This window comes from Pezoporus flaviventris, unplaced genomic scaffold, assembly GCF_033815535.1.
Source record: "Pezoporus flaviventris isolate CSIRO_AGI_PZ_B2104156 unplaced genomic scaffold, CSIRO_AGI_Pfla_v1 ptg000327l, whole genome shotgun sequence".
NCBI lineage: Eukaryota > Metazoa > Chordata > Aves > Psittaciformes > Psittacidae > Pezoporus > Pezoporus flaviventris.
Genome location: NW_026892874.1, coordinates 345,120 through 357,537, shown reverse-complemented (window position 1 = coordinate 357,537; position 12,418 = coordinate 345,120). Strand labels below are relative to the sequence as shown.

The 12,418-nt window shown below is 52.1% G+C and overlaps 1 protein-coding gene across 1 annotated transcript in view; it reads right to left on the bottom strand.

Moving 5' to 3' along the window:
- BRD4 (bromodomain containing 4) overlaps positions 1–12,418 on the bottom strand; it is a 40,445-nt gene that overhangs the window by 21,017 nt on the left and 7,010 nt on the right. Inside the window, exons 6-12 of the mRNA XM_061443278.1 lie at positions 10,920–11,203; positions 9,693–10,052; positions 8,663–8,791; positions 6,452–6,661; positions 4,314–4,516; positions 2,122–2,420; positions 648–758 (exon numbers count right to left, since the gene is read on the bottom strand). Coding sequence (XP_061299262.1) covers positions 648–758; positions 2,122–2,420; positions 4,314–4,516; positions 6,452–6,661; positions 8,663–8,791; positions 9,693–10,052; positions 10,920–11,203 — 1,596 coding nt within the window. The remainder of the gene's footprint in view (positions 1–647; positions 759–2,121; positions 2,421–4,313; positions 4,517–6,451; positions 6,662–8,662; positions 8,792–9,692; positions 10,053–10,919; positions 11,204–12,418) is intronic.

The window sequence follows — 12,418 nt, the reverse complement described above, 5'->3', positions numbered from 1 at the left end:
CTGGATTCCAGGTTGACCAAGCAGCTAAAAGCAGCTTTAAGTGACGGCACAAGCTTTGCTTCCCTAAATCCAAGCAGGGAACATGAGCAAGGAAAGCACGACCATGACGAACAGCCTAGTTTAAGCCCGGACTATGACGGTAGGAGGGAGAAGCAAAGACTTAACACAGAGCACACGCCACTCTGGTGACAGAAGTGAAGTTTTTAATCAAGCTGCTGTGAAATCACAAGGGTTTTACCACCTTAACCCCTCTTTCCTCCATCCTTTTCCCCTCTCTGCGGCGCAGGACAACGTTTTAAAGCCCTCCTTGGGGGGCGAAACCACCGTGCTTCTCTCAACACACCAATGCAGGCCCATTAACCAGACAAAGAGCTACCTTGGCACGTGGTTTAGAGCCCTCAAGCCTGAGTTTAGCAAGGAAAAGCTTAGGAAAAAAAAAACAACCATCGTGTGGGGCTTAAGACCCGCTCGGAGACAACGCGGCTACGGGTGGTCCGCGGCGAGCTCCAACAAGATCAGGGTTTGAGGGGAGGGGGGGTTATAAAAGACAATAAAATAATTAAAAGACCGAGCCAGGAATGAAAATGTATTTATTTATACAGAAAAACCAGGGCTAGGACTGAGGCGTTAAATAAGCTGCGTCTAACCTGTTTCTGACTCTTCGCTGTCGGAGGAGCTGGACTCGCTGGTGCTCTCAGACTCGGAGGAGGAGAACCCCTTCATCTTAGAGGAACCAGCAATTACATCCACCTTCTCTGCTGCAAGAAGACAACAGCGTCGTGTTAGAGGCTAAGGAGGGACCCCAAAGCCAAGACCTGCAGCACCCCAATGTTCCAGCTAAGCCAAGCTTGAAGCCCGCGGCTCTGAGTTCTACCCCTGTAGGGAGGTGGTGGGGTCTTGGAGGTGAGGAGGTGGTGCAGGGTGGAGAGTGATGTCCCAAAGGACTGGGAGCAGTGGGATTGAAGCCTCTCCTAACAGATGGCTTGTTCCTTCTTCAGCCTCCTAAACCCCTCTCTGGCACTTTGGGCTTAGGGGAACCCTGAGCCCATTGGGGGCTTCTCCTCCACCCTGTGTCCAGCAGGAGCTGGGGGTTAATCCCATGTGGCTGAAGACTCAACTCTGGGTTTGAGTTGTTGGGATAAAGAGGTGGAAAAGGATACTATGTCCTGATTTTAGTTATCTTAAATGGAGACTAAACCAGGGCAGTTACAGCCCTAGAGCTGCTCAAAGCCACGGGTGATGCCTGAGCCCTTTACTAAACCCCTAAAACTCCAGACTAAAGAACTCAAATCCATGTTTTGCCAGGGGACAGAAGTAAAAAAGGAAGCTCCCAGGAATAAACTGGGCTTCTTTTCCATTTGGATTTATCCCAGGAAGTTACTGGTATCCCTTGGCCATGGGAAATCAAGAGATTCCCTTTAAATCCCCTCCCTCCGCTTGCTGCCACATCTCCTTTTCTGTGGGTGATTCAGGTCCAGAAGGGTTTTGTTGTTCTTCAGCCATTAATAAATGGGTATTTATAACAAAACACAGATTTTAGGAGATGTTAACAAGAAAAATGGGTATAAAATACGTATTGAAACTGAATTTGAGGCTGCAACAAACGGATAAATGTACTGACAATCAGCTGGGAAGAGATCAAATTATTAAAAGAGATTAAAATAGATCAAAAGAGAGGAAATGAGATTAAAACATCCATTAAAAAGGAACTCCCAGATGTATTAGAAAAGGGGGAAAACCCTTTTCTACCTCCAACAAGTGGAGGTGGGAAGCTCAGCCTGAATCCTGCCACATTCCAGAGCGTTCCACGGATGCCAACGGGGAGGAATTGCTTTTCTCCCACCTCATCTCTGCTCTCTTTTGGGCAGATATTGGTTATAAATCAAATAAAGATGATGGATAGATGGGAATATGGTGCCAGCACATTCCAGCTCCATGTTGGGATTTAATCAGTGCTGTGAAACTGGAGAAATAAGTGAATTAAAGGAATGGAATGAAGTAAAAACCCTCTGGGGGAGCAGAGAAAGGCCTGGAGCACCCGCTCCCACTGTTCCTCCTCCATCTCTGCCTTAATCCCTGGAAAAATCAGGAGGAAAAGGGGGATTGGAGGCTCACAAGTACCTTGAGGTTTCCTCTTCTTCCGCAAGCAGGAGGTGACGTACCGCTCCAGCTCCCGCAGCGTGGAGGGTTTTAAGGTCTCAAAGTCAATCTCGATCTCATCGGGGTTGGAGTTCTTGAGGGAAGGCTCTCGGGACTGGATGATGTGCACCACCCGGCCCAGCTTCTCCCCAGGCAGTTTGTTAATGTCCAGGCTCAGCTGCCTCTTCTCCTCGTAGGACATGGGCTTACACTTGTCCTCCTCCTCCGACTCGTAGGCTGGAGGGGGTTTGCTGTTCTTCACCGCCACCGGCTCCTTCTTACTACTTAAGAACAAGTTAAAGGTTATTCTAGAGCAGGGCCAAAGGAAGAAAAAGCAGCTGCTTGGGTCTAAAGCTCTGCCAGGTAAGGCCTGAGCCATGCTGGGGCTGAGTTTTACTGCAGATGAGCCCCTGCTGCAGTTAAAGCTTGAGCCTGAAGCTCAGTCGTGAGGCTGGGAGGCAAGAAAGCTGAGCTCAAGCTGCTGTTAGACAAGAAAGCTGAGCTTAAACTGCTGTTAAGACACCCAAGGTTGAGCTCAAACTCTTGTTAGACTCCCAAAGTTGAGCTCAAACTGTTCTTAGACTCCCAAAGTTGAGCTCAACCCACTGTTAAGACCCCCAAAGTTGAGCTCAAACTGTTCTCAGACTCCCAAAGTTGAGCTCAACCCACTGTTAAGATACCCAAGGTTGAGCTCAAGCTGTGATGAAGATACCCAAAGTTGAGTTGAGCCCACTGTAAGGCAAGAAAGCTGAGCTCAACCTGCTGTTTAAGACACCCAAGGTTGAGCTCAAACTGCTCTTTGAGTGGGTTGAGCTCAACTTTGGGAGTCTAAGAGCAGTTTGAGCTCAACCTTGGGTGTCTCAATCACACCTTGAGCTCAACCTTGGGTGTCTTAAGAGCAGGCTGAGCTCAGCTTTCTTGCCTTACAGTGGGCTGAACTCAACTTTGGGTATCTTCATCACAGCTTCAGCTCTACCTTGGGTATCTTAACAGTGGGTTGAGCTCAACTTTGGGAGTCTACGAACAGTTTGAGCTCAACCTTGGGGGTCTTAACAGTGAGTTGAGCTCAACTTTGGGAGTCTAAGAACAGTTTGAGCTCAACCTTGGGGGTCTTAACAGTGAGTTGAGCTCAACTTTGGGAGTCTAAGAACAGTCTGAGCTCAACCTTGGGGGTCTTAACAGTGGGTTGAGCTCAACTTTGGGAGTCTAAGAACAGTTTGAGCTCAACCTTGGGGGTCTTAACAGAAGGTTAAACGCAGCTTTCCTGCTTTACAGTGGGCTGAACTCTGGGTAAGGCAAGAAAGCTGAGTTTAACCTCCTGTTAAGACACCCAAGGCTCAGCTCCAACTGCTCTTAGACTACCAAAGCTGAGCTCAAACTGTTCTTAGACAACCAAAGCTGAGCTCAACCCACTGTTAAGATACCCAAGGTTGAGCTCAAGCTGTGATGAAGATACCCAAAGTTGAGTTCAGCCCACTGTAAAGCAAGAAAGCTGAGCTCAACCTGCTGTTTAAGACACCCAAGGTTGACCTCAAACTGCTTTTAAGACACCCAAACTGAGCTCAACCTACAGTCAGGCAAGAAAGCTGAGCTTAAGCCACTGTTGAAGACACCCAAGGCTGAGCTGCCCGTCCCAAGAGTCGCTCTCCCAAAGAGAAGAGCAGCTCCAGGAGGTCACTGAGCAACTCCAGAGGGGAATTCCTGACATCCAACACTTGGACAGACACAAGCTCAACTGCTGCTGCTTGCTTCTCACTGGGACAGGCTGTCCTGGAGCCTGGTACCCCATATGGGGACATAAAGCCCAGCATCTGTGTTAAATCTGGTTCTTAAGAAGGGAAAAAACAGCTTCAAGGACCCCAAGTTGTGGTTATCTCCACGTGGGGCATCTCAGACCTGCCTCCAAGTGCCCAAATCCTTCCCAGAGGAAGGGAAAAGTAGGAAAAATGAGTGGATTCATGGATCTGTGCTGCAAGAGAGCAACTCCATGTGATCCCCCTCTCCCCTCCTCCTTATACTTGGGGTGTTTGGAGCAGCCAGATGGAAGAACATCAGCTCCAAACCCCAAAGCTGACCTCGACCCTGATATTCCTGGTCAGGAATGCCACCTGTAATTCCATTCCTTAGCAAAAAAAGGAAGGAAAACAAGGAAAACCCAGCGGAATGGGGCTGACCTGGAGGTGCTGCTGCTGTTGCTGTTGCTTTTCTTGGCCTTCTTGGATGGTGGCTCCTTGGCTTTGATCTTCTTGGTGTCCTCCAGCTCCTCCTTCTTTTTGTGCTTCTCCTTCTTCTTCTCCTTCTTGTCCTTCTCCTTCTTCTTTGGTTTGTTCTGCTGGGGCTGGGACAGGGCCGCGAGCTGCTCGTGCACGGCTTTGAGCTGAGGAGGAGACACATTCCAACATCGGGATGCATCCCAGATCCTCCTCCTCTTCCATGGGGACACCTATGGGCCTCTTCCCGCTCCCATCACCGCCATGTGAGGGGATTCAAGTGATGGCCATGGCCAGGGACAACCTCTGGAAGGTCCATGGTGCTCCAGAGGGTCCGGAATCGCTACCCATGTGCAGGCAGCAAATTCCTGCCATTGGGAATCACGTTGGTGCCGTAAGCACTAAGTGCAGGCAGTGAATTCCTGCCTTTGGAAACCACCTAGAAGCCATAAGCATTAAGAGCAGGCAGCAAATTCCTGCCTTTGGGAACCACTCTGGTGCCATAAGCACCAAGTGCAGGCAGCAAATTCCTGCCTTGGGGAATCACTTTGGTGCCATAAGCACTAAGTGCAGGCAGCGAATTCCTATCTTTGGGAACCACCGAGAAGCCATAAGCATTAACTGCAAGCAGTGAATTCCTGCCTTTGGGAATCACATTGGTGCCATAAGCACTAATGGCAGGCAGTGAATTCCTGCCTTTGGGAATCACCATGAAGCCATAAGCACCAAGTGCAAGCAGTGAATTCCTGCCTTTGGGAATCGTTTTGGTGCCATAAGCACTAAGTGCAGGCAGTGAATTCCTGCCTTTGGGAACCACCATGAAGCCATAAGCATTAAGTGCAGGCAGTGAATTCCTGCCTTTGGGAAGCACTTTGGTGCCATAAGCACTAAGTGCAAGCAGTGAATTCTTGCTTTTGGGAATCACTCTGGTGCCATAAACTGTAACTGCAGGCAGTGAATTCCTGCCTTTGGGAATCCCTTTGGTGCCATAAGCACTAACTGCAAGCAGTGAATTCCTGCCTGTGGGAATCACTCTGGTGCCATAAGCGCCAAGTGCAGGCAGTGAATTCTGCCTTTGGGAATCACTTTGGTGCCATAAGCACCAAGTGCAGGCAGTGAATTCCTGCCTCTGGGAATCACTTTGGTGACATAAACTCTAACTGCAAGCAGTGAATTCCTGCCTTTGGGAACCACCATGAAGCCATAAGCATTAAGTGCAGGCAGTGAATTCCTGCTTTTGGGAACCACTTTGGTGCCATAAGCACCAAGTGCAGGCAGTGAATTCCTGCCTTTGGGAATCCCTTTGGTGCCATAAGCGCCAAGTGCAGGCAGTGAATTCCTGCCTTTGGGAATCACTTTGGTGCCATAAGCACTAAGTGCAGGCAGCGAATTCCTGCCTTTGGGAATCACTTTGGTGCCATAAGCAGTAAGCGCAGGCAGCGAATTCCTGCTGTTGGGAATCACTTTGGTGCCATAAGCACTAAGCGCAGGCAGTGAATTCCTGCCTTTGGGAATCACTTTGGTGCCATAAACTCTTAACTTCAAGCAGTGAATTCCTGCCTTTGGGAATCACTTTGGTGCCATAAGCACTAAGTGCAGGCAGCGAATTCCTGCCTTTGGGAATCACTTTGGTGCCATAAGCACTAAGTGCAGGCAGCGAATTCCTGCCTTTGGGAATCACTTTGGTGCCATAAGCACTAAGTGCAGGCAGCGAATTCCTGCCTTTGGGAATCACTTTGGTGCCATAAGCACCAAGTGCAGGCAGCGAATTCCTGCTGTTGGGAATCACTTTGGTGCCATAAGCACTAAGTGCAGGCAGCGAATTCCTGCCTTTGGGAATCACTTTGGTGCCATAAGCACTAAGTGCAGGCAGCGAATTCCTGCCTTTGGGAATCACTTTGGTGCCATAAGCACTAAGTGCAGGCAGCGAATTCCTGCCTTTGGGAATCACTTTGGTGCCATAAGCGCCAAGTGCAGGCAGCGAATTCCTGCTGTTGGGAATCACTTTGGTGCCATAAGCATTAACTGCAGGCAGTGCATTCCCTTGGGAACCCAGCATTCCCAACCGCCCCGACCCACCGCATCCCTCTGGGCCCGGGTACCTGCTCCTGGAGCTCCGCCAGCCGCTGGGCACGTTCCTCCTCGGAGTCATCGGAGGAGCTGTCGCTGTCGGAGGAGCTGTCGCTGCTGCTGTCACTGGACGAGGGGGGAGCCACCTTGGTGGGAGGTGGCACCACCACGGGAGAGGAGGCTGGGATGACGGGCTCCTCCGGCTCATCCGGCATCTTGGCAAAGCGCATCTCGAACACGTCCTGCGAACACGGGGCAAGGGGGGGGAAACAATGGGATCTCAGCCACGTTCCGCATGGATCTGGGGCTCTCCATCCAAGCTACTCCCCCTGGGAGCATCCAGGCCAGCTGGAGTTGTGACCACGTCCAAGCTGGTTTTGGAGGACAAGGCCAAAACTCCTTTCAAAGCTTCTAGAGCTCTTCCACAGTGGATTCTATGGGGAGCTCCAGGCAGGAATTGCAACCTCAATCCCTACTCCTCTTCAACCTGCCTGGGTTTTCCCCATCCATACCCCTGAAAACCACCTCCATGCAACCCAAACTCTGTGTAAGGATATTCCCGTTAGCCTCAAGAATGAGGGCTGCAAAAGTGGTGCAATTCCAGTTATCCCATGGGTGGGAAAAGTCCTTTGCTCCCCTGGTTGGGGGGAGTTCAGAGCCTGGTTGGGTGCTCCATTAGCAGCAGCTTTTCCAGGTCCTGGAGATGCTGTTTTGCTGCTTCCTGACTTCATTGGATGCTCAGGCTCAAGCATCAGGGGATAAGGAAGCAGAAGACACTGGAAGAGAAGGAGATTCCCAGCTCCTTCAGCATGGATCTTCACGTGTGGATCTGTTGCTCAATCACTGCCCTTAATGGCTGTTTACTTCCTAAGTATTGTCTTCCATGAACAAGGAATTCCAGTTCTTCATCACCCCCAGAGGCAAAGGGAGGTTCTTCACTTCCCAGTGCCAACATGGGAATGAAGCTCATCCATGGCCCTGCCATGGGTAGGGACACCTTCCACTAGAGCAGGCTGCTCCAAGCCCCATCCAACCTGGCATGGAGCACTGCCAGGGATGGAGCATCCAAACCTTCTCCATTCAATGCATCCCAGTGTCCCAGCACCTTCAGAATGGAGAAATCCTTCCCAATATCCAACCTCAATCTCTGTCATTTTAAAGCCATTCCCCCTTGTCTCATCCCTCATCCCAAGCCCCACTCCAGCTTCCCTGGAGCTTCTTTCCATGAGCTGGCATCAAGCCTGAGAACCCAAGACATCTTCTTCTGATGATGATGTGGGTATCAAAAAGCAGCAGAACAGGATATTCCAGAGGCTGGCATCTCCAGGATGAAGGGATCAGGATCGGTGTTGGCCAAGACATGGGTTGGTTACAGGAGCTCAAGTCCAAACCTGCATCTTTGGCCTTGTTCCCAAACCTCAAGGGATTTCTTTCTCCTCTCCTGCAATGGGAGCTCCACCACCATGTCCTGCTGATGGAATTGTGCTTTTCCATACTCATAATCCCAACGGATTTGGTTCCTGCAACCTCACATCCTGCTGAGCCCATGCTGCGTGCACAGGATGAGACATCTTCCCAGCTCTCAGGACGCAGTTCTATGTGGATTTTGGGATGTCCCAGCACCAGGGTTGGCCTCAAGTGTCACCTGAAGCACCAGAACCCACAGCCATGGGGAATGTCCAGAGTGTTTTAACAACAGGAGGTGAAAAGTTTGGGCCCAAAATCCACCACAGGAGCTCTGGAACCCTTTGTAGATGTTCTCCATGGCTCCTGTGAGCTCTTCCAGCACCCAAAGGAGCTCAGACCTCCCCCCGGAACCAAAGTGCTTTTTCCTCCTTTGGCCACGTGTCTTCGTGTGCCAGCCCCAAATTAACTTGAGGAATGAGGAGGATTTTATGGAGCAGCTGAGTGTGTTTGAGACACAGCAGCTAATTCCTTAGTGCCAAATCCTCGAGGAACAAGAGCAGGAACGTTCCCCATGAGGATGCTGGAACCAAAGCATGAGTGCTCTGGGGACAAAAGTGACCCTTTGGAGCCATGCTTTTCCTACTCCTTGATCAAGAGGTGAAAAGATGGGATAAAGATGCTATTAAGGAGCTTAAAGGAGCAACTTGGGCTGATCCCTTCACTCCCAGCATCACTTCCATAGGAGAAGCGGGACTCCTGACCATCACCTCCCACCCTGGAGATGCTCTTTCAAGACCATGTGGTCCTCGTGCTGTGACCACATGGGTGCCCCTCACCTGCAGCTTCCGTGCCATGGCCACCACCTCGTGATCCGCTGGGTTGTACTTGTAGCAGTTGGAGAACATCAACCGCACGTCTGCCGCGAATTCCTGCGCGTCCCGGTATTCCCGGCTCTCCAGTTTTGACTGGAAAGGAGAAGGAAAGGGGGGGGGAAACCCATCAAAACCCTGCTATGAACTGTGGAAGTAGCTCCAAGGGGTGAGTGAATAAGCACAGCTCTGGGACGTCCGTGGATTTCACGCACCCATCTTCTCCCTGCGTTGGAACAACTGATTTTGGCCAGCAAAGCGACAAACGTTGGCCAAACCCCACCTCATTTTGGTCAAAGAACAACTCATTTGGGTCAAACAAAGGGATATGGATGGTTTAGAAAGGAAGAGCTGGCTCAGGGCATCCTCAATGATGTGAAGATGAAGAGGATGTGCCCTCCAAGCCACCTTCTTGAAGAAGAAAGAGGAGGAAGAGCCATGATCCTTGTGGTTTCAGTGCTGGTGGAACCTCAGCATGGAGTGGGCTGTGGGAAGGGAACCATAGCCAAGAGACTGGATCTCTGAATCATGGATTGAGGCTTGGAAATCAAACAGTTAGAAGATTTCCAAGCAAGGAATTCTGGATTCCCAGCTAAAGCTGGATTTCTAAAGCCATAAAGTTGGGCTTCTAAGTAAGGAATTACGGATGTCCAGCTTTAAGGTAAGGCTTCTAAACCATGGCTCCAGGGGGAACAGGGGTGACTTTGCAGTCGGTGTGTTAAAATCCAACCAGTCCAATGATGAAGGGATGTTTTGAGGGGAAACATGGATGAAGATGAGGACAATGGGCTTGGTTTCAATGGAATCAACTTGTTCTTCTCATTTAAGCTCTCTGAGGCCGCCCCCTGGGGGAGCTTTACCCAATAAAGGGCATTGTCCATAAACCCCATGCGAGCATCTCCCAATGCCAGAACAGCAGAGATCCGAAGCGAGAAACCCCCTGTGGTCCTACTCAAACCCACAACACCCGTGTCCCTCCCATAGATCCAGGGCTTACCTTGATGGTGCTCAGGTCCATGGGGTGCTTGATGATGTCGCAGTAGTCATGCAGGCCTAGAGCCTCCACGTCCACGGGCTTGTAGAAGGGCCAGGCGTAGGCAGCGTGTTTCTTGGCGAACATCTCCTTGATGATCCCGCTGCAGTACTTGAGCTGCTCCGAGATCTTGGTGCTCTTCTCCACCAGGTGCTGTTGGGAGTCTGGAACATCCTTCTTTGGAGGCTTCACGGGCCGGCTGCTCTCCCGGCGCGGGCCCAGCTTGGTGGACTTGGGCTCGGTGGGCAGCGAGGAGGAGTCGTGGATGGGGTCGATGGTGGTCGGGGTGGTGGTGTCTGCTTTCCTCTTCACCCCTTTTTTTGTCTAGGATCAAGGGAAGAGAAACTGGAAGTGAATCGGTGCTAGGGTGTGCTTCTTTGCTCTGGTGAGATCCCACTTGGATGCTGCAGCCAGCCCTGGTGTCCTCAGCACAAGGGCACGGAGCTACTGGAGGCCACAGGGGATGGAACAGGCCCCACATGGAGCCAGGCTGAGAACATTGGGGCTGCAGAAGAGAAGCTGCGTGGAGACCTCAGAGCAGCTTCCAGGGGCTTAAGGGAGCTACAGGGAAGTGGAGAGGGAGCTTCTATGATTGCATCTTACACACGTAAACCCAACGTTACTTCTGGCACCACGTTTGGGCTTCAAGCTGTGTTTCTCATAGCTTTGACTCAGATTCACCATCACTGGGGCCTCAATTAGAAGGACACTGGAAGGACACTGTCCTACAAGGAGGACACTGGAAGCCCTTCCAAAATCCATGGATACTGCTGGTCTGTGCCGAGCTCGACAGGAAAACATGGGTTCTCTGGTGAGCCCCTTCAGCAAGCCAAGGTGTTCCTCCTGAGTCATCGAAAGCCCAAGGAAGGTTGGTTTTAGGAGGATAAATGGGTTGTCCATGCAAACCATGGTGGGATTCATCATGGTTGCTCCATGGACTAGCGTGAGGTGTCCCTACCCATGGCAAGGGGTTGGAAGTGGATGACGTTAAGGTCCTTTCCAACCTAACCCATTCTATGGGTCTATGACTCTACGCCCGAAGCCAATTGGTGTCAACTGCAGGCTCCCAAAACGTGACTTTGGGGACCCAACTGCAGTCATTCCCCTTCGAAGGAGCGCAGCAAAGGGTGCCCATTGCCCGCCCATTGGCATTCCAAGCCACCACGGGAGGATGCTTTGGGAAGCACTCACCTTCACAGGCTGGGCGGGCGTCGGGATAACGGGAGGGTGAGGCTGGATGGGCTGCGGCGCTGGGGCCGGCGGCGCGGGGGCCTGGGGCGCCGGGGGAGGCGGTGCAGGAGGTTGAGGAGGCACCATGGTCATCACGGGGGGCTGGACGATGAGGTCGGGCGTGACGGAAGGGAAGGGATGAGCCGGCGGCGTGGGCTGGAGCGGCTGCGGCGGCGCCGGCGGCTGCGCCGGGGACGATGCTTGGGGGGGGTTTGGTACCGTGGATGAGCCTGGTTTGGAGGTCACTGCCGAGAGAGGAGGAAAGAGAAGGTTGGAACATGGAGAAGGAAGGGTGGAACACAGAGAAGGTCGGGTGGAACACAAAGAAGGTCGGGTGGAACACGGAAGAAGGTCGGGTGGAACACGGAAGAAGGTCGGGTGGAACACGGAAGAAGGTAGGAACATGGAGAAGGGTGGAACACGGAGAAGGTCGGAACATGGAGAAGGGTGGAACACGGAGAAGGTCGGAACATGGAGAAGGTTGGAACATGGAGAAGGGTGGAACACGGAGAAGGCCGGAACACGGAGAAGGCCGGAACACGGAGAAGGCCGGAACACGGAGAAGGCCGGAACACGGAGAAGGCTGGAACATGGAGAGGGGTGGAACACGGACAGGGCTCGAACACGGAGAAGGTCGGAACACGGAGAGGGCTGGAACAACGAATTAGCACCTTCCAGTTGCCGTCCTGGAGGTGGGTCCTTCCCAAGGGCTGTCTGAATGGCTTCCAAAGTGATGGAGCCCAAGTACCAAACCCCCTCCAGACCAAGGCTAACATCAGCCCTTCCCTTCCCAAAGGGATTTCCTGCAGGCAGGGCAGGGAGATGAGTGCCTCTTCTCCTTCCCAACCACCTTCCTAAGCACTGGTTCTTCATTTGAAGCCAAAAACTGGGCAGCTCCTGGGGACTGAAGGCATCAAAGCTGCTGCTGGATGAGGGAAACCTCTCCCCATGGCTGGAGCGAGGTCCTCCTGAGGTGATTTCAACCATGGGGCAACCCCAAAGGTTGGGACACAAGGCTGGAAACATCCGTGTTGGCCTTAAACCCTGCTCCAACCACGCTTCCCAACATCCCAGCACGGTCAAACACCCTCCAAAGGGGGATGCTGCTGAGCTGGATGGTGCTGGGACATGTAGATGATCCCATGGTCCTGCTGGGATAAGGTGGAGCTTGCTGGGCCCACCTGCCTCCTCTAACCAAGGAGAGCTCCCTTCTGCACATGGGAATATCAGGAATGGTGCCTGAAACTGGAAGAATTAAAAGGAATCTCAGCCAAGAGCAACCCAATGGTGACCACGGGGCTCTGAGCCTTCCCTCACTGGCCTGGTGGTGGCACTACAGAAGCATTTTCTCCTCCCACAGCTCCTCCAGCAGCTGCCAAGTGGGATTTTCCCTCTCTCATCCAGACAGCTGGTTCCCAGAATCCTTCCAGGAATTCCTCTGCTGCTGGGAAACTGGGATC